Source organism: Larus michahellis, chromosome 1 (assembly GCF_964199755.1).
Source record: "Larus michahellis chromosome 1, bLarMic1.1, whole genome shotgun sequence".
NCBI classification, from domain to species: Eukaryota; Metazoa; Chordata; class Aves; order Charadriiformes; family Laridae; genus Larus; species Larus michahellis.
Genome location: NC_133896.1, coordinates 222,415,098 through 222,440,077, shown reverse-complemented (window position 1 = coordinate 222,440,077; position 24,980 = coordinate 222,415,098). Strand labels below are relative to the sequence as shown.

General features: G+C 42.9%; 1 protein-coding gene across 3 annotated transcripts; it reads left to right on the top strand.

Moving 5' to 3' along the window:
* Positions 1 to 1,633: 1,633 nt before the first annotated feature.
* On the top strand, positions 1,634 to 23,530 carry PCF11 (PCF11 cleavage and polyadenylation factor subunit). 3 transcript variants are annotated; one of them, XM_074572499.1, is made up of 17 exons: positions 1,634 to 2,420; positions 7,273 to 7,398; positions 9,685 to 9,873; positions 10,277 to 10,468; positions 11,299 to 12,407; positions 12,673 to 12,862; positions 12,957 to 13,599; positions 13,690 to 14,307; positions 14,389 to 15,176; positions 16,685 to 16,772; positions 17,442 to 17,561; positions 18,066 to 18,174; positions 18,782 to 18,965; positions 19,443 to 19,598; positions 20,674 to 20,766; positions 21,711 to 21,746; positions 22,352 to 23,530. In XM_074572499.1, the coding sequence occupies exons 1-17, from the start codon at positions 2,232 to 2,234 to the stop codon at positions 22,562 to 22,564; spliced, it is 5,043 nt and encodes a 1,680-aa protein (XP_074428600.1). In that variant the 5' UTR covers positions 1,634 to 2,231; the 3' UTR covers positions 22,565 to 23,530. The 3 variants fall into 3 exon arrangements, with proteins under 3 accessions (XP_074428600.1, XP_074428598.1, XP_074428597.1); XM_074572497.1 differs by having other exon boundaries at positions 13,690 to 15,176; positions 18,069 to 18,174; XM_074572496.1 differs by having other exon boundaries at positions 13,690 to 15,176.
* Positions 23,531 to 24,980: the final 1,450 nt, after the last annotated feature.

The window sequence follows — 24,980 nt, the reverse complement described above, 5'->3', positions numbered from 1 at the left end:
AAGACAAACTCCTAATACACTAAAATACTGGATCTGCTCAGGCACGCAGGGTGTACACAGTCTGAGGGAGCTGCGTGTGTTCCGGACGGCAGCAAACTGCTTCGCCTCGTGTCAGGCTTGGTCCTCTGCTGATCAGTAAACAGCAAATCTGGTTTTGAGGGTGGCCTTGGACCACATGACATCCTCATCAAGGCAGTTTTGCTCGTATTATTGGTTTCGTTCCTGTAATTAGTATGAACGAGCATTCTAACTTACAAATATAGTTGTTTCAGGAGGAGCCAGATTTCCCCACTCCCATATTTCTCCCCTAGGAGCAGAACAATATGTACTGCTTTTGCCAAATAAACTGGGTTTACATTATGGCTTGATTCCTGGTACATAATTAATATTCTTCACGGACAGTGTGTCTTCAAATAGCTGGCTAATATTTACACGGAGAAAAAGTCTTGCGGTCCCAGCTTCGGTCAGCCGGAGACAGAAACTTTAGTTTCATTTTCTTATCTTGTGGTGACACACTGTGAAGGCAAAGTGGTGCGTACAAAGTACAGCATTTCGAGGCTCACAGGAACAAACATGAACATACAATCCAACGGACAACGAACAAGATGCTGTTGCATTTCCTGTCCCGTCTTCCCTGTTTTGAAAGCCACATTTTTCAGAAAGGGGATACGCACGTGAATACAGAAACTAAAATACATTTTTATCCAGATAAAACGGCAAACAGCAGTTTTTACCAGAAATTTGCCAGGTCTCCATTTTTGCTATCTTTCTGCTATATTTACAGAATTTGCACTTTAAAAATTGTCTCACATAATGTGTTTTTCAAGGTGGATTTTAACAAAGCATTCACCCGCGGCCTACTTTCAAATGCCAACAGTTGGCCACAGTTAATAAGTAATATACGGCAGGTAGGAAGGAATGGCTATACTCTAAAATGCTTTGCAAGCGAGTTAGCTTCCAAGAGGTACCTTTGGGCAAATCTCATGACCAAGAGCTGGTTTTGTTACTTTTGACCGTACTAGCACGCTCCTGCTAGCATAGTGAAAAGGAGAAACGCTGCTGCTGGCCCTGTTTAGACCTAGAACCACTGCTGTGAGGGGTGACCAGTTAAAAGGCACAAAACACACGGCCGTCAGAGAAGCAGGGAGGCCAGGGCCACTTGCTGAAGCAAATGAATTCGCGTCAGGTGGCGAAAATCCCGTGTCCCGGGTCAACTGGCACACCGGCCCCGCCGGCTCCTGCAGCACAACCCCCCGCGGGGGGAGGACGAGGCCGCTGAGGGGCCTCGGTGAGCACCGCAGCCTGTACCGGTGCGACTCGCTGGAACCGACTACGAGCGCTGTTTTCTCTGTGGTAGGGGACCGCCGGCAGACGCCGCTCTCCCGGCGCCGAGAGCCCGTTCCCCGGGGATGGCGCTCCGTGAGGCGCTGAGGCGGCAGCCAGGCCCCAGGCCTGCCCGGGGAGGGGCGGTGGCGGGGGGGGGGCGGGCCACCGGCGTTGCCAGGCCAACGGCTCACCCAATAGCGAGCGAGGGGCGGGTGCACCGGCGTTGCCAGGCCGACGGCTGATCCAATAGTGAGCGAGGGGCGTGGCGGGGCTGCGCGCACAGGCGTTGCCAGGCCAACGCTCAGCCAGTAGCGAACGGCGGGCAGGGACGCGCAGTCGCAGTTGAGGGCTTAGCGGAAAGGCGGGGGCCACCAATTAACGCTCAGGGCAGTGAGGGAAGGCGGTAGGAAGGGGCACAGCGGGTTAGGAGCAGGGGCGGAGAGAGCCGCAGCCAACGGGACGCCGAGGCGAGAGCGGGGCTTTAGGGTAGGAGCCAGTCAGAGGAGGAGGAGGGCGTGCCGAGCCAATCGCGGGCTGAGAGAGCAGGGGTGCCAGCCAATAAGGCCGCAGCCAGGGGACAAAAGGGGCTTTCCAAGCCGCCGGCCCCTTTCCCGAGAACAATTTCACATGACGCAACGGCTGGAGGAAGAGGTTTGCGAACCGTAGCCGCCGCCGCCATTTTGTGAGCGCCGAGACTCCAGCCGGCGGCGGCTGAAGAAGCGGCAGTACCGGCGGCAACAGCACCACAGCCCGCGGGAGCCGCAGCCCGGAGGATGCGGTAGAGGAGCCCAGCGGCAGCGGCGGGGGGGGCGGCATCGCTCGGCGGCGGCGGCGGCAGGGGATTCGCGGGGAGGGGGCTGTCGGTCGGTGGGTCGGGTCCTGGTGCGGGCCCCGGTCGGAGAAGCATGTCGGCCCCGGAGGGCAGCGCTGGTAGCAGCGAGGCCCGGGAGGACGCGTGCCGCGATTACCAGTCGTCGCTGGAGGACCTGACGTTCAACAGCAAGCCGCACATCAACATGCTGACCATCCTGGCCGAGGAGAACGTGCCCTTCGCCAAGGACATCGTCTCCCTGATCGAGGCGCAAATCGCCAAGGTTTTTATATTCCACCGACTACTACTCCTACCTATACTGCTGGGGGGACCGGCCGGGGCAGCGGGCTAGGGTGGCCTCGGGGGCTGAGGAAGGAAGGGCGTGGGGGAGACGGGCCCGCCGAGGGGCGCGGGCGGAGCCGGGCTGAGGAGGAGGAGGAGGAAGGGGCGAGGGGGACAGGGAGAGACAGCGAAGGCCGGGGGGGTGAGAAGGCCTTGAAGGGCCGGAAGGGGTGAGAGAGGGAGAGGGAGAGGCTCGGGGGGAGGCGGTGGTGAGGAAGGCAGCGGCGGGCGGGTATAGCTGGGCTGGGGCGTGGGGGGGGAGGCAGGGGGTTCAGTGGAGGTTGAGGAGGGTGTTGGCTAATTAGGGGGCGAGCAGGGAGGGCAGGATTTGGACGGAGCAGAGGGTGTCGGGGTGTGGGGAGCGGCCCGGGGCCAGGAGGGCTGGGGGAGCCGTGGGGGGGAGAAGAAGCAGGCGGAGGGAAGCGTGGCCCAGAGGGGAGCAAGGGAGCACCGGGGCGAGGCGTCGGGGGCTCCTCCTTCCATCGCGGAGCTTGAGGCTGCTGCTTCTTCTAAACCTCCCCTCACACCCCATAGGGAGCAGGGGACTCGAGGGAGGGGGACGGCCCCCACATCACCCTGTTGGTAGTGAGGGGAGGGTTTGGGACTGCCCCCCCCGCCCCCCCCCAAAAAAAAAAACCCAAAAAAAACACACAAAAAAAAAGAAAAAAGCTGTGGGAGGGCAGCGTGGGTCGCGATTTAAACCCCGTGTAAATATGAGACACAACATGGCGGCCTGGCAGTGACTGGGCAGCGGCACCTCGCCCTTGTAGCTGGGTTTTCCCCCTACACGGAGCCAGGATTCAGTGTCTCGAATCTAGTGCCTAAACCCTTTGTATTTAGCGATTTCGACAGTAGGTGAATATTGCGATCATTAGGGATTTTGCGGAGGGTTGGGTGGGGTTTTTTTTTTGGGGGGGGGGTAGTTCAAAGGAATGAAAACAAGGTTAAGTTTATAGCACGCAAATTGTCCACTTCTGAAGGGCTAAATATAATGAGTTTTAAGTACCAGTTAAGATAAGGATATTTTCCCAGTGCGCTCCCTGTGAGATATTAATTTTTGGGGGGGTGGGCACCCTTACTTATAGCAAAGTTTGTGGGTGAAAGGTGATCATCCGCTCCGGATAGAGAAGCGTGTGTGGTGGTGATGGGGGTTGTTTTGCTCTGCCTGATTAGAGAAAATTCTGTGGGCTTGGGATAATCTGTTTGGATTTCAGGAGATCCGTGCCCTGAGTACTGCTAGCGTTGTGCGTGTGTGTGTTCAATTTATTTTGGCTAGAGAAGTTTATTGGTTGAGGATGGGGCAGAAGAAATTCTCCCTGACTGTAGAAACTGCAGCAGCCTGTAGGATCCTAACATGGCGTCTGAGAGGCACATGATATAAAAAGAAGGGAAAGAGGAGGCTCCCTCTGAGCCCAACCCAGGCAGTTGCTGACATCAGTCAGCCACAGCACATGGATGGGGGTTTACAGCACCTTTTTAACAGCAGCATTTTCTAGGAAAAGGGTTCTTTTTTCAGTCCCTCCCCCCTGTTCGTGCCAGTCACCCCTCCCCCGTTGTTTCCCTTGCTCCCTCTGATCTCAGGTGTTCAAAGGCTTTTTTCCTTTGGCTTTAAATCTTGTTTTATAATGGTGAGAATTGTACTATCTAATGATGGGGAGGGAAGGATCTCTTAAGTTATTTAATCTATCTTTCTATCAATGCAGGATGGCTTTTTAGTGTTCCACAGACCTCTTCCAGTCTAGTTTTAAATGCTGCCAGTGGCTGAGTTTCGCCATTCCTTGGGGAGGTGACCTCAATCTAATAGATCTCACCATTATATCTCCTAAAGGGCAGTGGATATGTATAAAATGATTTGTGATAAATATCAATGCTGTCAAATTTATTTTTTTTTCCATTTCTGGGTGATTTAGAACCTGCCCTGAAGTGTGTTTTTCTTTTTTTTTTTTTAAGATGTCTTAAATCCTGTATCAATGGTTAGTTTTGCCTAGTTACTGTTTGTGACTGTGGTTTATTCAAGGCAAGTTTTTAGTTTCTGGGAAAGTGATCTCCTTTACAAAGCCACTTTTAAAAAGTGTTGCCTGGAGACAGCTTGTTTAGTGTAAAACTTGAGTGGTCTGCTTTACAATTTAATAAATGGTTCTGAAATGTGTGACTGGTATTATAAAATCTGTAAATAAAAAGTGTGAAATATGTATTTGTCTTTTTATTTACCATTGTATAGTGCAGAATTTGTTTCCAAGACCCATTTTGTATACAAGGTTGTTTTTTTAAAAAACAAATTTTTGCACAAGTTTGTGTCTTGGGGTTCAATTGCCAGATATGGTTTTAAACTTGAAATCTTTTAGGAAACTAATAAAAAAGAGCCACTCATTTTCAACAATAGCTTTCCTACATTATTTGAAGGAACAGTGGGAATTGTGTAATGAAGTCTTTAATGATGAGCTCAGAGTTAGCGTTCTTCTGTGTTCTGGTGATGATGCGGCGCCTCCTTGCCTTTTGGTTAGTGTCATGTGGGCCTCTTTCTTGCTAGGGGATGCTGTATAGACCCCCTGAAAACAAAATACATTCAAGTCTGGGGTTCCCTTTTGTGGTTATTGGAGTATGTCTTGACATAACAAACACTTCCAGAAGAGAAGGCTTAAATATTCCAACCATATTTAAGTCATGGTTCTTAAAATGTGACACCTGAGTAGCTTATATTTGAAGCAGGGTAGGCTGCTAAGCTTCTAATACTGCGCCGTAGTTTGAAGTAGGCTTCCCGACTAGATTACCATGCTTCCATGTATGATTACTTTTAACCATCTGATACATAATGAAAGTGACTGTTAAACTTGTTACAGTGCCTTTGCTACTCAATAATTCCCCAGCGTCTCAAACTTGAAGCGTAGCTGAGCATAGTGAGCTACTTCCATACGTTGGTGAAATAGAAGACTATAACGTGCTATGTCAGGAGCTCTTGGGCATAGATACTTCTGAGACAGCTCTTTGTTTCCCTAACAGCTGACTTTAAAAGTCAGAAATGGTGCACTGTCACTTTTTCTAAAGGAATGCATTCAGAACTTGGAGGAGTGTTTTTAATGTGCCATTGTGCAGACTGCTTTAAAGAAGAAACCAGTATTACACAGACATCTAATATTAAGTAGCTGTAGCCCCCACAGTCTTTGCTTTCTGAGACTAGAGAGATGCCTTTTTTCTAACACCGTTGCATGTTAGCTTGTTTACAGCTCAGTATTACATCATAGTGTAAGATAGGCTTTTAATGTACTGCAATTAGTTTTAGCTAACTGAACTGCATTTTTCTGTCTGTTATGTACAAAATACACCACCTGCCTGTTTTTACTTTTTTCAGTATGCTCAAAGGCAGTAATGTCCGTCTCTGTCCCCCTCCCCACTAACAAGGAATTCTGCCCTCTTCGATGCTGAGTTTCAGGTCATGGTAAATTAATACCCATTTAAGGGCAAGGAGACATTATGGTTCACCCATATAAAAGTATTGTTGACTCGGTGTCCTTCTGTGAACCACCTTAAAGGGGAAGGAATTAAACCTAAAGTTGTAACGCAAAAGCACCTCCACACACTTGTCTGGACAATGGGGCTGTGAAGTAAGGTGTCTTAATTAACCTAGTAGCCTATCCTGTTTAAAATGGGCAGTGAGGGAAATTCTGGTTTTATCCTGAGCTTTTACCGGATGGTGAATGGGACTTCTTATGAGTGGATGCTCTTCTAAGGGAATCACGGTCAACACACGGCTCGTGGTGTTGTCTTTCACGTTGTCCTCTTCAACAAGTCAGTGTACTTGCTGATGGTTTCTGGAACTTTGCTGTGCCTTCTGCTTTGTGAAAGCTGATGGTGGGCATTAAAACCGCTTTGATTTGGGCCGGTAGCGCTTTGTGTACGTTTGAAGTTGCTGTAGTGGTCCAGCGTCACCACACTTCTACCACACAAACTTGCGACAAGTTTTGAAAATGGATTTAAAAGCAACCAACCAAAACCCAAACAACAAAACCCAAGCCGCCTCTTGTAGCAAAGATGTGTCCAGAGTTTGAAGACTCCCTTCGGTGAAAATCGTGGTTGCAGTTCCTGAGCTTGTCTGTGCGTTTTCCCCGTTGACTAGCTGATTGAGTTTTGTTTGGATTTTGAACTTTGTTCTGACTCGGCGTTTTTGCATGCAGTCTGGAAATCTGAACTGTCACTGTCAACAAGTGCCAAGAGAGAATGGGACTCCTTGCTCCGTCCGTTTGGATTACAATGAAATAGTTGCGACCTTTTCTGCGTGTAGTTTGTGAAAAGACTGTGATACGCGACGTACTGTCTACAGCTACAGAAGTTCACTGATTTGGGCTGTTTGCCAGAAGTCTGATTTGTGTTTTGTGAAATCCAGAGAAACAAATTCCTTGAAGTGCGAACGATGGTTTCTCGCTAACTTAAAGTTACTTTCTGAAGTGGGTTTTGGAAGGTTACGCTCGGTACGCTAGCGGCAATACTGTCTTGTGGGCTTCTTTTTTCTTCTTTTTTTTTTTTCCCTTTTTCCAAAGCTTTGATAAGCAAACAAAATAACCTAAGGTGTTCCTTTTTTTGTGTGATAGACCCGCTGCGTTATACTTTGAACTGAGTATCGATTTTCCAGATTAAGTTTTTGTATACACAAAAAATCCCAAGCCAAATCCCTTGGTGTTTATAGTGGCAACCAAAAAGAGAGGTCTGTATTTCTGGGATTGGTAATCCCTTTATTTAAAAAGCTTAAAATATGTTTTTGTTTTACTAAACTTCTCAGTTTCTTCTTATTACTCCAGGCTCCTGCATCAGAGAAGCTCCCTGTTATGTACCTTATGGATTCCATTGTCAAGAATGTGGGAAGAGAATATCTTACTGCATTTACTAAAAACCTAGTTGCAACATTTATTTGTGTATTTGAAAAGGTATATACTCTTTCAGAAAAGTTCTGTATTCTAAACAAAATTTGTTCCTGGTAAAATAAATACATGTTTTCACTTCTGGGTTTTCTTGGGTGGCGAACTATACAAATGGATTGTTTTTTATAAATCTCAGTACTGTATCTATACTGTGGAAGATTATTCCTGATGCTGTCAAGCATGTAAGCTACATGTCAGCTGAAAGATGCAAAGTCTCGCTTAATTTGGTTCATAAAGGTCTGTAATTTTCCTATCCAGGCAAGATTTTACTAATGGTATTTTGGTTACCAAGTACTTACCTGGATGGACTTTTTGTAATGTATAGACCAACTAATTATGAATTGTAGGTTTATTTTTAAGATACTAAATAGTCTTTATGCCAAGAATAGACTGGGAATCAGTTTCTTGCGGATTTCTCGGAGCTCCTTTCTCCTGTAGTTAGATTTGTCTGATTTACTTAATTCGTGATGTACAAAATGAGTGCTTAAACTGTGAAGATTGAGTAGCACTGACACCTGATTCTCTCCTGGTGGTCTGTGATTTCAAAAAAATGTTGAGGGGGGGAGGGTCTTAGAATGTATTGCTATATTACATTACAAATATGTGTTTTAATTTCATTCTACGCTGAAAACGGCTGCCATATCTTCTAATTTTTGCTCTTAGTCTTTAAACCCAGTGAGCTAATTGTGCTTATCCCTCAGTGAGAAAAATTAAAGTCCAGTTTTGGAAACGCTGGACTTGAATGGGTTTAAGTTGGATCAGAAAGGAAGGGTTAGCTTCTGTGGTTTCCTGCATGCTATAAGAAAGTGCATCTCATGTAAATGAGATGAACGGAGCTTTTGCGTATTTATCTATCAGTATATATCAGTGAGGATCTGGGATCCCAGTATGCTTTATATATGGTTTTCGGATGTAAAATGCATGATGAAACAAGGAATAGCTTGTAATAATGACCATAGAAGGCTTAAATCCTATATGTAGAGTAGATAGCTAGACACTTAACTTATTTTTCATTATTAAATTGCGACTATTTTACTGAGTTGCATTTAGTGTTGCAGCTGAAGCTCTGGATAATAACAGATTTTCAGTTTTATAGGTTAATTGTGCACTAAGCTAACTAGAACTATTTAATTCATGTGTATTAATTAAACGTGTAAAGTGTCAGTCACTTCTAATAGCTTAATTGGTCGTGTTAAAAGATGCAAGTAGAATTCCAGCAGTGACACTGTTACAAATTTTGTTTTATCAGTAAATGGTCACTAAGGTATCTTCAGACACTTTATGATGTCAGAAAGTTTTGCCTAGCCATTTCTGCACCATTTGCGGTGAACTTCATGCCCTCTTATTGAAAACTGTATAGAGGCAACCCCCCAATAGCTAGGTATGAATTATTTTTGTTGAAGTTCCTGCTCCTCCCCAAAAGAACCTCCAAACTTTGAGACTATTCTATGTCTTGCTGTAACATCTTAAAAATAAAACTGCAGCAAAACCCATCTATGCAGTCAGTACTTAATGATCGAATTGGCATATTGACATTAGGACAGCTGCATATATCTTGTCCTCAAATGTTTTTTGTTTATTGTTTAATTGAACAACCCAAGGTATGAACTAAATTTTGCTTTACTGTAAATTTCTAACTTACCTGTCATGAGGTAATCCAAGCTAATGGTTTGTGAGGAGATAAAGTGAGCACTGGCCGTACAAGTCTGCTTGATCTGTGGCTCACAAATGAGTCTGATTTTGCAGCTGAACTGAAATATAATTGACTTCATTTTAGCTAATACCCTTTTTGTTGCATTTGTTGGAAAAAAAAAATCCTTCAGTGACTAAACAGCTGAGCAAAACACCTTTTCTGTTCACAAAGTTTGTTTCCTGATTTGTTTGTCATTGTTATACTCCCTTCAGCACAAAGACTTGAACAATGTATTGTCTCAGAGGCTGTTGCCTTTCAATATTTTTGTTACTGTATTTTTTCCACAGAAATTGAGCAAGTAAAATGAGAATTTTGGTAATGGAAAAGTTGAAAGAAAATTCTCAGAGAATGGTAATACACAATAAAACCTTCAAATGGCCTTGAAACTACAATTCCACATTTGACCTTCTGTTACTGATTCCGTTGGTATAGATGTGTGATCTGCACTGCTTATAAATGCTGTATAGCAAGTTCAATGTGTTGAAATGGCAAACTGTTGATAGAAATAGGAAATAAATTAAATCTTAAGTTCTACAGAAAAGTTTAAGAAATTGTTTTATATTAACTTATCAAGCCATAGAATTGTTTTATTGTTTTAGGTGGATGAAAATACTAGGAAAAGTTTATTTAAATTACGCTCCACATGGGATGATATTTTTCCTTTGAAGAAACTGTATGCACTTGATGTCAGAGTCAACTCATTAGATCCTGCTTGGCCAATTAAACCTCTGCCCCCAAATGTGAATACTTCTAGCATCCATGTGAATCCTAAATTTTTAAATAAATCGGTAAGTATTTATGCCTACTGTATGAACAGATGGTAATACGTGTGGTTTTCATTGTTTGTATGCTGCTTTTTGACAATTTAGTGTATTAAGAATGAAGTATCTGATCTTTGTAGACAGGTAAGAGGAGTTTCTGAATTCAGAATATTTGATGGGTTTGGGTTTTATATGTCAAAACCGTGTCCTAGATTTTGGAACATTGATGGATTAATATTAAGTGACATACACCTGTCATAGGAGGCAAATCCTAGTGGGGCAAAAGTTTTCTTATATTTTGCATTAAAATGCAATTTATAACCGCTATGCAGACTAAGTCCCAGTATTGGGTTGTGATAACAGTTAAAGGAGATGGAGTTAGTTGATTCCATCAGGATTTTAAATGTAACTTTTTTTATTCTGTTTTTAGCCAGAGGAATCTACTGCACCTACCTCTGCTGTCACTTCTGGTGCCTCTACTCCTCCAGCTGTTCCTGAAATACAAAAGAATTTGACACAGGAGCAACTGATAAGGCAGCAATTACTTGCAAAGCAAAAGCAGTTGTTAGAACTTCAGCAAAAAAAATTAGAGTTGGAGCTGGAGCAGACTAAAGCACAGTTGGTGAGTAGGATAGCTGGTGAAGCTTTTATAGTTGGGTCTCTCTTTCGGACAGGATTTGGCTATGCTGGTAACTGCAGTGCGTTATTTTTTTCCTCCTGGCAGGCAAGTTTAGCTATTTTAGGACTAGAGCAATGCCAGTCGAGCTGTGGTTCCTGAACAGCGTTTGTTACCTAAAAAACTTAAGAATTACACTTAAAATAGAGGTAAAAAAGTGAAGTTCTTGGGTTTTTGTTTCTAACTTCTCTCCAAAACGATCCTTGTCTTCCACCTCTTCTTGGGGCTCACAGCAAGCCAGGCTTTTTCAAATAGATTTGCTGTAATAGAACAAGGAAGCCCAGTCGTTTGAAATCAAGTCAGTTTCCTTACTAGGTCAAGTTGGTTTGATGCCACCATCAGAATGCGGCGATTAAGCTGTGTTGTTTTACATCCCTAATGGAAAGTCTTGCTATGTTGACAGTTGGTCATACCAAGAGAAAGGATCTTTTAAGTGTAGAAATACGAAAATTGTATCACATACTTAGCAGCTTAGTTGCCTTGAGCATGTGGAATATATAGAAAAACTAACACTGTAATGAGACCACGTGCCTAAGTTACGTATTGTGCAGCATTGACTTTGTAGTACTGATTTTGCATTATATTTCACCTTTTGTAACAGTACTGCATTATTTTAATGCTTGTAATTAGCAATTAATGGGTCACTTTCATTTCAGTGGTTGAATCTCATAACTTTCAAGATATTTCTATTTATAGTTTTGGTTTCGAGACAAAATATGACCATCTTTGGGTAGGAGTTGTCATGCGGATTAATGCTGGATTTTTCGCTCTTTCAGGCCGTATCTCTTAGTGTTCAGCAAGGGTCATCTACTATAGCTTCAGTTCCAGCACCTTCCAAGCAACACATGTCTCCCACACCTCACATGACAGTTAAACCACCTCATCAGACTGCTGTGCAATCCGAAAAAAACAAACCATCCCCAAGTCCTCCACTTCATGATATGAAAATAGTAAATAGGGATCCTCGACTTAATCGGATGGCTCAACATTCTTCCCATGCTAAAGATCAATCTCATAGGAAAGAATTTCCACCAAACGCAACCAGTCAGTCTGATACCAAGGCAAACAAAACAACACAGGCTGAAAAGCAAAACTCAACAAAGCAAGAAAAATTGAAAGCAAGTGAAAAAACACAGAAGAAAGAACTTGACCAGTCAGAAGCAAAATCTAAATCACCATCCCCTTTGAAAAATAAGCTACCCAATACTAAAGATAGTAAAATCCAGGAATGTGAAAGCACAAAAGTGTCTGACATTAGTAAGCGGGATCCAAGACTGAAAAGACATCTTCAAGATAAGTCAGAGGGCAAAGAGGAGGAGGTGAAAGAAAAGAGGAGATGTACAGAGAAAAAAGAAAAAGAGGAACATAAGACATCTGAACATAGACCGGTAGGCAGCAGAAATAAAGTAATCAATGGTGCTGTTCAGAAACAAGATGCGACTACAGAGGAGTCAGAGAAACAGAGTGGAAAACAAGGGAGATCAAGTAATAGAAAACGGTCACGATCACGCTCTCCTAAGGCACGGTCGCCATCTACACATTCTCCAAAAAGACGAGAGAGGAGATCGCCCAAAAGAAGACTTAGGAGTTTATCTCCCACTTCATCAGCTCCTAAAATTGCAAAGATACGTCAGACAGGCCCTAAGCAATCTCATGTTGAAGAAGGCACACAAGCAGCAAGAGATGAAAGAAATTCTAATAAGAGAAATGCTAAACAAGAGGTGCGAGATCCAAGGAGAGTAAAAAAAGCCCAAGAAGACAGACCCCAAGAAACAGCAAGCCAGCATTCTACAAAAGCTTCTCCTGATCCAAAGGAGAATGCAGAAAACTGGCAAGGATCCAAATCAGGCAAGAGGTGGAAATCTGGTTGGGAAGAAAATAAAAAGTAAGTTACTACCTTTTAAACAACTTCTGTTTGAAGTCGGTGGAAATTCTACTGCTGACTTCAGAATAGTCAGCTTTAGGAGGCAATGTTCAGATTGTTAAAATTTCTAAGTTTAATTTATTTCTACTAGTGAGATACGGAAATTACGCATACTTAGATTCCGAGGTGATAGTGATGTTTTGCCATGATGAGTTCTAATAGGAATGTAACAGTTATGTCCTGAATAAAGACGTAATCTGTATTTTAAATGTATTCTTGCTTTCAGCTCACAGCAGAACGAAGAACACCAAGCGCTTGGTAAATCCCCTCACCAAAGACACCGGGAAAACTGGCCTGCTGGTAAAGGGATTTTGTCACCCCGAGCACCAAAGCAGCAGCACCGGTTAAGTGTGGATGCTAATTTACAGATTCCCAAAGAACTGACATCTGCAAGCAAGAGAGAATTACTTAAGAAGGTAATATTAATGAATCTATCTTCATAGAAGTGTCCTGGGTATAGTTTTGTTTTCTCTTCTTTTTAGAAGTCTAAACTGTAACTTTATATTATAGGCCAATGAACGCTTAACATCTGGTGAAATAACACAAGATGAGTTCCTCATGGTAGCTCATCAGATACGACAGCTGTTCCAGTATCAGGAAGGAAAGCACAGATGTAATGTCTGGGATAGCCCTACAGAGGAAAAATGTGGTATGAAAAAGAAACCTCTTCTATCGGATGCAGAATTAACATACTATGAACATAAGGCTAAACTAAAAAGAACACAAGTTCAGCATTCATTGTCAAGGCTTGATCTGTTGGATCCTGATGATATTTTGGATTATCATTTGCCTGATTCATTGCTTTCTGGAATAGAATGTGAGCAAGGAAAAGCCAAACGTGGAGTACAGTTTGACAGAAAAGAACCATTTGGAGAAAGATCTAGGAGACATTCTCCTGTAAGTGGCACTAACAGACCTTTTGCTGATAACCTCTCACCACTTGAGAGTCGGCGAAGACTTGAGGAACAAAATGCTACCAAAGGAGCAAGAGGTTCTAAGAACTTCGATCCTTATGACAGCTGGGGAGAATCAGATGAATTTAGAGATGCTCTCAGACAACAGGGGAAAAGCACAACAGAGTTCCAGAAAATAGATGGTGACGCAATCTGCAGATTTGATAATCGTGAAGAAAGACAGCTTCTTGGGCAAGCTGGTATGTGGTTTTGCATTATTTTACAGCCGTTAACCCCTCGCTGGAACGCTGCCAATTATTCATCTGTTTGTTCTGGTTTGGTTTTTTTAGGTGTTCGAGAGGAACCAAGATCACCATTCACTGAACGTTTCAAAAGAGCTAGGTATGAAGATCCGGAGAAAGCACCGTTTCCGGAAAGCCCAGGATCACGATTTGGAGGCATTGAAGCAAAGCAGAGGATAAGCGCACTAATGGAAGACAGACCTCTATTTGATGGCTCACCCAGACCGGCTGCTGCAAGGGTTGGGGTAGATGGACAAGGAAGTCCTTTTGTTGATGGTCCTGCTGCTGGCTCAAGTTCCCGAATTGATGGGCCACCTGGACAGGCTGCAATGAGATTTGAGGGGCCTTTGGTGGGGGCGGGTGCAGCTCAGTTTGATGGACCGTTGGCAGGAGCAGGGGCAGCTGGAGCCCTGAGATTTGATGGGCCACCAGGGCAGCTGGCAGGGGCCCTGAGGTTTGAAGGACCCCCAGGACAGGTTGGTGGAGGAGGTCCACTGAGGTTTGAGGGACCTCTTGGGCAGATAGGTGGGCCTCTGCGGTTTGACGGGCCTGCAGGGCAGCCTGTAGGTGGTCCTAGATTTGAAGGACCTGGAGTTGGTCTCAGGTTTGAGGGTCCCCGTGGTCAGCCTTCAGGTGGTCTCAGGTTTGAGGGACCTCATGGTCAACCTATGGGGCCTCGAGGTCAACCAGGGGGTGGTCTCAGGTTTGAGGGACCCCATGGTCAGCCCTTGGGGCCTCATGGTCAACCAGGGGGTGGCCTCAGGTTTGAGGGACCACATTTACAGCCATTGGGGCCCCATGGTCAACATGGAGGTGGCCTCAGATTTGAGGGGCCTCATGGTCAGCCAATGGGGCCACATGGGCCATCAGGTGGTGGGCTCAGATTTGAGGGGCCACATGGACCTTCAGGTGGTGGGCTCAGATTGGAAGGACCGCATGGTCAGCCAGGTGTAGGCCCTCGGTTGATTGATGGACCAGTGCACCAGGGAGCTGGTGGACTTAGATTTGATGGTCCTCTGGGTCGGGCCGGTCCAAGATTCGATGGTTGTCATGCAGCTGGATTTGATGGTCAGCCTGGACAGCTATCTCTTTTGCAAAGATTTGATGGAATTCACGGACAGCCTGGTCCAAGATTTGAAAGGGCGCCTGGCCAACAGGCCCAACCACGATTTGATACAGCCATACCTCAAAGATTTGATGGACCTCACCAGCCAGCCTCTAGATTTGACTTGCCCCTTGGCCTTCAAGGTGCACGTTTCGAAAATGTAGCTAACCATCCTGCCTCAAGACTAGAAATGTCACCATATGGACAAGGTGGCCCGTTTGTCGAACAGGGCTACAATGGACCATCTCATGGGATGCAGTTCCAGAGGCCTGATCTATTTGATGGTTCACCTGGACCAAATTTCAATGGGCCAGCTGGCCCAGGAGCACAGAATTTCCCACTGAGAGCAGCTGGACATTACTTTGATGAAAAAGGTCTTCAGGGTCCTCAATATGGGAACTTCAATAACATGCCAATGGGAAGTAATCAGGTAAGAATTGATTGTGTTAGACGATTTGCTTGCAGATCTCTTTTTGTGTAGAGAATTAGCAGGTTTTCTTCCTCTAAAAATGGAAGATTTTTCTGAAGAGCTGGCAGACTGGGAGCCAGTTTCAAGCTAAAAAAGTCATCCTTTTTCAGTAGTTTCTAGATAATTTAAGAAGGACATGCATTGCTCTTTTTTAAGAAGCTTTTTTTTAAGAATGAAACAAAATAGTGGATCTTTACAGTCACTTTGTAGCTCAGAATATGACAGTGAAATTAGTCTTTTTAACTTGAAAACAAAACTAGGTAATTGGAAGCCTGTGGTGTTTTCGTTAAACTTGCACAGAAGTGAATTCTCTATAAAGCATGAAAAATAATGCAAGTGAATATACGTGATTAATTTTTCTAGGGGGTGTAGAATTAGAATGGGCCAAAATAATTCTGTTGTCTTTTCGCAGCTGTTAGTACTGGTGACAAGCCAGTTTTAAAAGAGATATCCGTAACCTGGGGGAATTGTAAGAAAGATACGGACGTGGTTGAACTACAGTTTTTTAAAATTATCTTGACACCAGCATGCTCTACGAGTTTTGTTGTCTTTGCTGGTGCCTGTTGGAAATGCTCTTTTCAAAAGGGGAAAATGATACTGTACATCAGTGAAAACGTTGTCATTTCATTCAGTAGATTAGAGATTTTAGAGAGCATTTTTTCATTTGGGGGATAATAATTGAACATGAAGAGTTAACTGATTGTATGAAAGCGGGTAATGTGTCCTGCAAACCTCTAACAGGATAAAATTTTAAACAGTTTGAACTTTTTTTTATAGATCCAGAAAGCAGTCAATTAGGAAAAAAACCAACCATTTTTATTACAAGTGTGTTATAAAAACTGGTTTTCTATCTGAAGCTTAATGTAGCTTGTTTGCTGAAAAATCCTACTTTCAAGATGTGTTTTATATAGTGGATGCTGTTTCAGTTCTTAGATAAGAATTAATAGTGGCATTTGTTCCTAGACATTTACCAGTTTCTCAAATTTCATAGAATCACAGAATGGTTCAGTTTGGAAGGAACCTTAAAGGCCACCCAGTGGCACCCCCTGCCCTGGGCAGGGACACCTCCCACCAGCCCAGGCTGCTCCCAGCCCCGTCCAGCCTGGCCTTGAACCCCTCCAGGGATGGGGCAGCCACAGCTTCTCTGGGCAACCTGTTCCAAATTTCTTTTGATGAGCTCTGTTTCGGTGAACAGGAACAATTTAAAAGGAAGTACCGTGTTTGGAAAACGTGATTGAAGGCTTGTTAGGTAGAAGAAATTTTTTTTTTTAATCATTTACCTGTTAGGCAAAATGAATATGTGTTCTGAAATTTTTCTAGTGGGAAATGAAAAAGGAGGAAACGCTACACAGTCATTTGTGGACCTTTCAATAACAAACTGACATTGGTCACTCCTGGGAGGACTTTAATACATATGAAATTATTGAGAAATGTTTAGTAGTAAATAACTTGAATGTCTGCTTTCACAGGTTTCTCTCATGTCTGCTCAACCAGGCCCTTATGGCCAAGGTCAACAGTATTTGCCAAATCCTGGAAGTTTTGTTCAGAACCCTGCAGGTGTGTAACGAAATGATTAACTTCCTCTTATTTCTTTTGGATTGTTCTGTTTGTTCGTAGCCACAAAAATTACCCTTTTTAAATGTCCTGGTGTACTGGGTCTGTGTGGACTAAGGGAAGCCTCTTCAGTGAGGTGGCCGTAGGCGTGGTTTCTGTAGTACCACCTTCTCTTTGGGGGTTTCACTCAATGAAAACTAAAGAAAACCATCAACTGTTTAACCAGGTGGTTTTGCTATGTAGTTGTGCTGGAAAAAAAAAAAAAAAAGTACTTTGCTCTGCTTTTCTGGAAGGTACCAGTCTGTAGGTCTGGTTTGTGCTTGCCAGAATGCGTAAACTTTCCCAGTAATGAAAAGCTTCTAAAAAGTGGTAGATGGTTAAAGTAGGTGATGAAGTAGATTGGTCCTGGTGAAATATTCAAGCATAAACCGAGGAAAATACTACATTTTAATAAACAGTATCCAGTAGAAATCTGTGTATGGGCAGCCAGCTTAGATAGCACTTCAGAATACCGCATGAAGGAAGCTGTTGCAAGGGAAGAAATTAGCCAGGGACTAGCCGTAAAGAGGGTTGATGCAGAAGGAAAAGCGTGTTGTGAAATGTGCTGATAAAAGCAAAGTAAATTTCTGATGCTAACCTTTTGTCTCCTTGCATGTCCATGTTTTTTCCTAGGAGCCCTTCCACATTCATACCCTGATAACCACCTCGGGCAGGTCGATGTCAATGAGTTGTTTGCTAAACTGCTGAAAACAGGGATCCTCAAACTGTCAAAAACTGATGCCACTTCAGCACGTATGTAGATCCATTATGTTCTAACTACTCAGTTTCTGCACAGCTGAAGTGTAAAGCTAAGTGTAAGAACTTCTGTGAAATCCTGCATGTTTTTTTAAACTGAACTTTGTTTTGGGGGAGGAAATTAGCACATGTGATGGAGTAAATTCTTAGTATCTTGTTTAATTTGTACACTTCAGCTATCCAGAGTGGTCACTTTTGTCTTTGGTGCTGTGCGTCAGTAACTTGTTCTTGATTACAGTTAGATTCTTGTCGATTTCTGAAATACTCGTGTGTCTCTGAAGACTGCATTTTAATGCCAGAGACTGAGGTGAAGCACCGTTTTCCTAAATTGAAATTCTGAATGACTTACAGTATCTTGTATGGTTTTTTTAAATTATGTTAGAAGATGACTGGCTTAGCTATTGCACATTTGTATTTTACCGTAGTCAGATTGTATTTATTAATATTTCTTTCTGATGACGTACTGAAATTTTGATAAAACGATATCTTTATGCTTTCTAGAAGTGAATGACACATCAGCCCAACCAGCTGCTGAAGAGGAAGATGATGACCAGAATGAAGATCAGAATGTCCCAGACCTCACTAACTTCACAGTTGAAGAACTCAGACAGTGCGTATAGTAGAACAAGCTTACAGTGCAGTAAGAATAACGACAGGGTAGTATCTAATGCTTAATCCAGGGCAGCTGAGAGCTTTGTACGTCACTTTGTGGCTCAGAGGGCCTGCAGTTTTTATGTTAGCTTTGGAGAATTTGAGGGAGGAAAAAGAGGGAAAATTAACCCGAGAAGACTATATCTTTGCACAAGTTGCATTTTGTTACTTAATCATAAGGTTGTAGTATGGATTGAAGTCAGTGTTTCTTTCTTTATTACTACTAATTTTACCGCCTTTGCAGTAGTTTGCAAAGCTGAGCCAAATGCAAGCATTACCGTTTTATGCACTATCAGGTGATCGTGCGTGTATCGTGCTAGTAGGCATGAAACACAACACTGGCTGTTTCTCATGAATAGTTAATATGAGCCCATTGTTTGTTATTTGACTGTTTCAATTGATTGTCTTACGAAAAAGGGAAGAATTTAGCTATATTGTTTGCTTTAACCTTGCAGTAGATCCATGCTTTTCCTCTACTCTTGTGGGCATATGAAGCAACTTTTAAGAAACGTCTCACCTTTTTCTATTCGAAGAAATGTTAAGACTATTTTTTTTCCCTTTTGTAGGCGTTACGATAGTGTAATAAATCGATTGTACACTGGAATTCAGTGTTACTCGTGTGGAATGAGATTCACTACTTCACAGACAGATGTTTATGCGGATCATTTAGATTGGCATTATCGTCAGAACCGGACAGAAAAAGATGTTAGCAGAAAAATTACACACAGAAGATGGTACTACAGTTTAACGGTAAGTAACGCAGAGTGTGTCGTGATAGATTACAGTCCGGATTCTTTGGTTTACTTCTGTATATGCCGTAGGATTGCAGTTGAAATCTGCATCGTCACAGGAGTTGGCCTTTGGTAAACAACGATGTCTTAGATATTTCAAGTAGTTTTCAAATGCCCCTCAAAATACAAAAGGCAATTGTATGATGAACAGTAAACAATTTGAAGCTATTGGTACTGTTTTCATCGCACTGAGAATGGAATGGAAATTGAAGGATAGTTGTTTTTCTGGAAAAAGCTTTTTTGAAGTGTAGCATTGTGAGAAAGCATGCGCTATGCTAATACTGCATGTGAGCAGCATTTCAGTTTTAATGAAGTAAGATTTATTAAATATTGTACTCTTGGACTGTCTTTTTCTTTCCCCGGGATTTTTTTTTTTTTTAAAAACATTTCTGGATATTTGTCAGTGTCTGAGTGTAAATTATAACTTTTTCCTTAGGACTGGATTGAATTTGAAGAAATAGCTGACCTAGAGGAGCGTGCAAAAAGCCAGTTTTTTGAAAAAGCTCACGAAGAGGTTGTGTTGAAGACACAAGAGGCTGCGAAAGAGAAGGAGTTTCAGAGTGTCCCTGCTGGACCGGCTGGAGCGGTTGAGGTAAGTCGCAGCTTGCCTTTATTAGCCCAGATAGTGAGAATCGTCTAATACTTCACAGAGGTTTACAGCAGTCTTTCGTGCAGTGGGCTGTACGTAGCTGAAGTCTTGTTCTCGGACCTCTGTGCAGCCACCTCGTAGGTGGCGTGTTTGTGTATGTAATGGTTGTTTCCCAGGGGCAGATGATGGTGTAAATCACCTGTAGTTCAAACAAAATTTAGACTCCTTAGCATTCCATCTTTTTGGCAGAATTGAAATAGGCAAAGTGTGTTAATTTACTGTTTCCACCGAAAGCAAGTGAAAACAAACAGAGCAAGTGAATTGGAAATGGTCCTTTGTCATTCAAATAATGATTGGGTTTTCTGGGTGTTTGATACTTTTACACAGATATTTCTTTTTTTGTAGAAGATAGACATTGGGACAAAGATATATCTCAACCTTGAGGTAACCAGTAGATCTGCATTTTGGTAGATGAATTGGTGTGGTAATCAAATACCGATGTTGGTAGAATTACAATTTAGTTTTACATGGTAAGCCTCTAAGAAATTAGATATCAAACCATAAAGGCCTTTGTTTTAATTTTAAAAAGTACCTTTTGTTCTTTGTTCTCCAAGGTGATTATTTTGCACAGAAGTAGTAAAAATGTTAATTCATCTAAAAGTTCTGCCTTTTTAATTTGCGACTGCAAGTTAAGGGGAAGAGTGAAGATAATGCCATAAATAAAATTAATAAAATCCCTGTACTGGATTGTCTTACATGACAAGTAAAGCAGCATTAGATTGTTACAGTGTTGTGCGGAGTCTTCCTAGCTAAAAGGACACAGCTTACATTTCTTAAGTGAGAACAGTCGTCAAGGCCAGATGGTGATTGTTGCTCAATCTGCAAACTATACTCAAATAATTTGTAATTAAAGTTTTCTAAAATTATTTTTAAAGTGTGGAGGAAAGATCGTGTTGTAGTCTTAATGTACTTGCCTTCATTTAAAAGAACCTTGTTTGACTGTTACTAGGTTCTTGAACTTCATGTGTTCAGTAAATTGTTGCAATAATTTATCTCTGTTACTCCAATAACTTTTCAGAGCTGTGAAATTTGCCAAGAGCAATTTGAACAGTATTGGGATGAGGAAGAGGAAGAGTGGCACCTGAAGAATGCTATCAGAGTAGATGAAAAGGTAATCTGATCTCGTTTACATGTGATACTTAATTTATAGTAAAAAACCCAAAGAATTATAGCAAAAAAAAAAAAAAGGGAGGGCCATGTGCTTTTTTCTTTCCTGAAGAATTCCCGTGGTAGTTTTCCTGTCCGCTAGGTACATAAATCTCTCAACCTTTGGAAGTGCATGACGTCCTGGCATCATTAGTACAGGCTCACTAGCCTTCCCTTGTACTGCAGGGCTAAAAGAAAAACAAATGTTTATATGGGTGTAGATATTGGTTCCGTTATTTCTTTACGCAGCTGTACACAAGTAATACCAAGCACTTACCAGGCTTCTGTAATTCCCAGCACGTACCAGGCTTCTGTATGATAACTTTTCCCAAAGAAACATACACAAAATCTGTCACAGTCATATTTGACACCATACTTGGCCTGTTCATACCATTATTTTTCTAGACAAATTGTGAGATACGTGTGATTGACACTGCTCTGTTCATAACTAGCAATCCTGAGGAACGGCGGAGGAAGCTGGGATAATTTAGCCTGGAGAAGAGGAGGCTGAGGGGAGACCTCACTCTCTGCAGCTCCCTGAAAGGAGGTTGTAGAGGGCGAGGGGTTGCTCTCTTCTTCCAAGTAACAGGCGATAGGACAAGAGGAAACGGCCTCAAGTTGCGCCGGGGCAGGTTTAGGATGGATATTAGGAAAAATTTTTGCACTGAAAGGGTCATCAAGCATTGGAACAGGCTGCCCAGGGAAGTGGTTGAGGCACCATCCCCGGAGGCATTTAAAAGATGGGTAGACGTGGTGCTTAGAGATACGGTTCAGTGATGGTTCTTGTCAGTTAGGTTGATGGTTGGACTCGATGATCTGAAAGGTCCCTTCCAACCTAGGTGACTCTATGATTCTGTGATTCTATGAATTGGTTTTAATGTATTTAAATGTATAACAATTCTTTTTCAGATTTACCATCCATCTTGCTATGAAGATTACCAAAACGTAAGTGAATCCTTCTTCATGTTTTCTGAAGCGTTTTGCTTTCACTTTGTATGCTTGGTCTCCGACTTTGCGGGGAGCAGTTGTGTTCAGAACGTGCTACCCGTTTCTCTTGCCTGTGACTAGACAAAGACTCGAAGGCCATGGGCGTGGCGAGTTCGTAATACAGAATTAGCTAAGATGTACGTCGTGTTGTGGTGTACCGCGACAGCTTGTGTGTCATAAAAGCAAAACCATGGTTTGAAAACAGGTCATGCGTTTATTGTGAGTAACTTGCATAATCTTAGGAATTTGCAAAAATGGTGTTGGTGTGTGTTACTCTGGTAATGCTCCGGGAGTCACAGTTCCCCTGGGGATGGCAGGGAATAGTCTATGGTAATGTGTTAAGCATTTCTTCACTGCTTGGATGATACTTTTTCAAAGTAATTGTGAAAAAGTAATGCTATTAAAGAATAAGCTTGTTTTCTTAGGATCTTGATAAAGTAGAAGTTTGGATTTTGACTGGCTGACTATCAGTGTATTTCATTTTGAAAAAGAGCAAAAGGGAAAAAAGCTAAAAATGTTTATTTTTAATGTGTGTTAATGCTACGTTGACTTTCGCTTTGCAGACATCATCATTTGATTGCACACCATCTCCCAGCAAGACTCCTGTGGAAAATCCACTAAATATAATGTTGAACATTGTTAAACAAGAAACACAGGAGTCCTGTGACTCACCACCTAAAATCAAAGAAGAACCTGATGACACCCCTACTGCCTGTGCAGAAGAGAGCACACCTGCATCTACAGATATTAAAACAGAGCCTGATGAGTCTGTTTAAATTAACTGAGGTATGACTACAGGTTTTTTTTTTTACAGAAGAGCTGCTGTGTTAACTCTGGAAGGCAAATACTTTTTATATGAAATAAAAATGTTCAACTGAGGCAGGGCCTCAACTGCTGTTTGGTTAATAAATACATTTTTGTATTTGAATTTCTTAATGCCTGCACAGTTTCAGGTGTCATTGTGTGAAAGTTCTGTAGATGCGTGAAAATTTAATGAAATGAAACGGTATGTGTAAAAATGTACAATTTTCACTTGTGGAAATGTAAATTATAAATAAAAGATATTTTTGCTATATATGGAGTGTAATGTTTATGCACACCATCAGATGAAGACAGTGTTTCTGTACTTTTTTCAGTTTAAATGGAATTAAAAAGAACTTTTGCTCAATAAGGTTCAGAAACATTGAAAGCAAATAACTTCCTTCAGTTATCCTGTTATTATTCAGATGACCCAGGCGGGTTACCAAGGGAAGCAGTGCAAGAACTTCTCAGCCAGCCAGCCCTAGGTTTCTTTTCTTTTTAAACTTTTTTGAACAAACTTACATATCCAGATATTAAAAAACAAAACAGAAAACAACAAAAAACCCACAAAACAACAAAAAAACACAAACAAAAAAAAAACCCCAAAAAGACAGTTCTGGGTAGAAGGGGAAAATTTAACAAACCAACCGGAATGCTTGATTGTGAACACAAGTGCCAACAAACAATTAACAAACCAGGATGCCTGGTAGTTAAGTCATTTTTAATGATTTTTCTTTTTTTCATTAGTCAAACACATAGGAACTTAATACAGCTGAACAAATTTTCTTTACGTTACAGGGGGGAATGAATGTAAGAATGCTCATTTGAAACATGATTAACTTTTTTTTTCGTTGCTTATGACTGGACTTAGATGGTAAACCAGATATCCTGAGATGTTAATATTTCTTAAATGTACTAAATAAAATTAAGCATTTATTTGAGTGTGAGTCTCTTCCTTTCAGTATTGGGTGCGTGTGGCTGGCGTGTTTGTGGGATTGGAACCGATACAACTGTGTGTTTCAGGGCAATATGCATTTAATGTTTCATTGACTTTGCTGTGTGCGTGGTGCTTATTTTTAAAGCTGCTGGGAGGAAGCGAGAAGCACTAAAAGAGCAATGTCACAGTCCCGGTGGGGTACTCCTGCGGTGAGGATACTTGGGAGATAAGGACTCGCCCTTAGTGTGCGATCTAAGTAGAAACAATAAGCTGTGAAGGTGGTTTTGCTGTTGGCTGCAACGCTTCTTCCCATCCTCACAACCAGCTTCAAGCAGTTTTTAAGATGTGAATAATTCCTTGACTCTGGCATGACGGCTGTAGCGTGAGCGTGCCCTGCTCTAGATGCCAGCCTGAAGTCTACTTTGTGACTGGAGACAGCCTAGGGGAACAAAATTACTGTGGAGGTGGATAAGGGAGAGGTCAGCTGGTGGGGTGGTGTGTGGCTGGTGGCCACGGTGTGGGGTCGGTGGCCGTGCTGCGGGAGGTACCGCTCTGCTACTTGTTGGAACTCCTTCCTGGGACAGGGATGTGGGCCTGGCCCAAGTGACACTTTGTGTCCTGCAGCACCTTAAATGTCTCTGAAATCATACAAATCGAAATTCAGACGAGACTGAGCAGAGACTTGAGGTCTTTAAATATGTAGAAGGCTGTTAGAAAAAGGGAACAAATCGTACTAGGGCTAGAACAAAGAGACCTGTAAGTTGCAGCAGGAGGATTTATGTCAGCTTTCTAATGATGAGGACAGTTCAGCTCTAAGCGGACCTTGCTGGGTCTGTGCAATTGTCCATGCAGGCCTGTAGATCTGATAGGGAAGGGTTTATCCTGCCTGGAAACGCAGGGTGCTTTCTTTCACCCCATGAAAGGAACCTGGCTTCCCTCTGGCGATCCACCTGGTTTCGGCCAAGGGGAATGAGGAGTGGGACCGACTGCAGGAAAAGGGTTATCAAGCATCAGAACAGGCTGCCCAGGGAAGTGGTTGAGTCGCCATGCCTGAAGGTATTCAAAACTGTGAACCCTTGGCGCCAAGAGAGGGTTACACAAACAGGCAGAGCATAAATGGGTTAAATAGCTCCTGGTCAATACATCTTGGGCAATGGAAGGGCTACGAAGCTGGTAAAGGGTCTGGAGCACAAGTCTGGTGAGGAGCGGCTGAGGGAGCTGGGGGTGTTCAGCCTGGAGAAGAGGAGGCTGAGGGGAGACCTTCTCGCTCTCTGCAGCTCCCTGAAAGGAGGGGGCAGCCAGGGGGGGTCAGGCTCTTCTCCCAAGTAGCAAATGTTAGGATGAGAGGAAACAGCCTTAAGTTGTGCCAGGGGAGGTTTAAATTGGATATTAGGAAGAAATTTTACACTGAAAGGGTTGTCAAGCATTGGACCAGGCTGCCCAGGGCAGTGGTG

Coding starts and splice junctions, on each gene's coding strand:
- PCF11 (XM_074572496.1), top strand. CDS start 2,232: ATGTCGGCCCCGGAGGGCAGCGCTGGTAGCAGCGAGGCCCGGGAGGAC. Junction 19,599..20,673: donor GACCGGCTGGAGCGGTTGAG/GTAAGTCGCAGC, acceptor ATAACTTTTCAG/AGCTGTGAAATTTGCCAAGA. Junction 20,767..21,710: donor CTATCAGAGTAGATGAAAAG/GTAATCTGATCT, acceptor ATTCTTTTTCAG/ATTTACCATCCATCTTGCTA.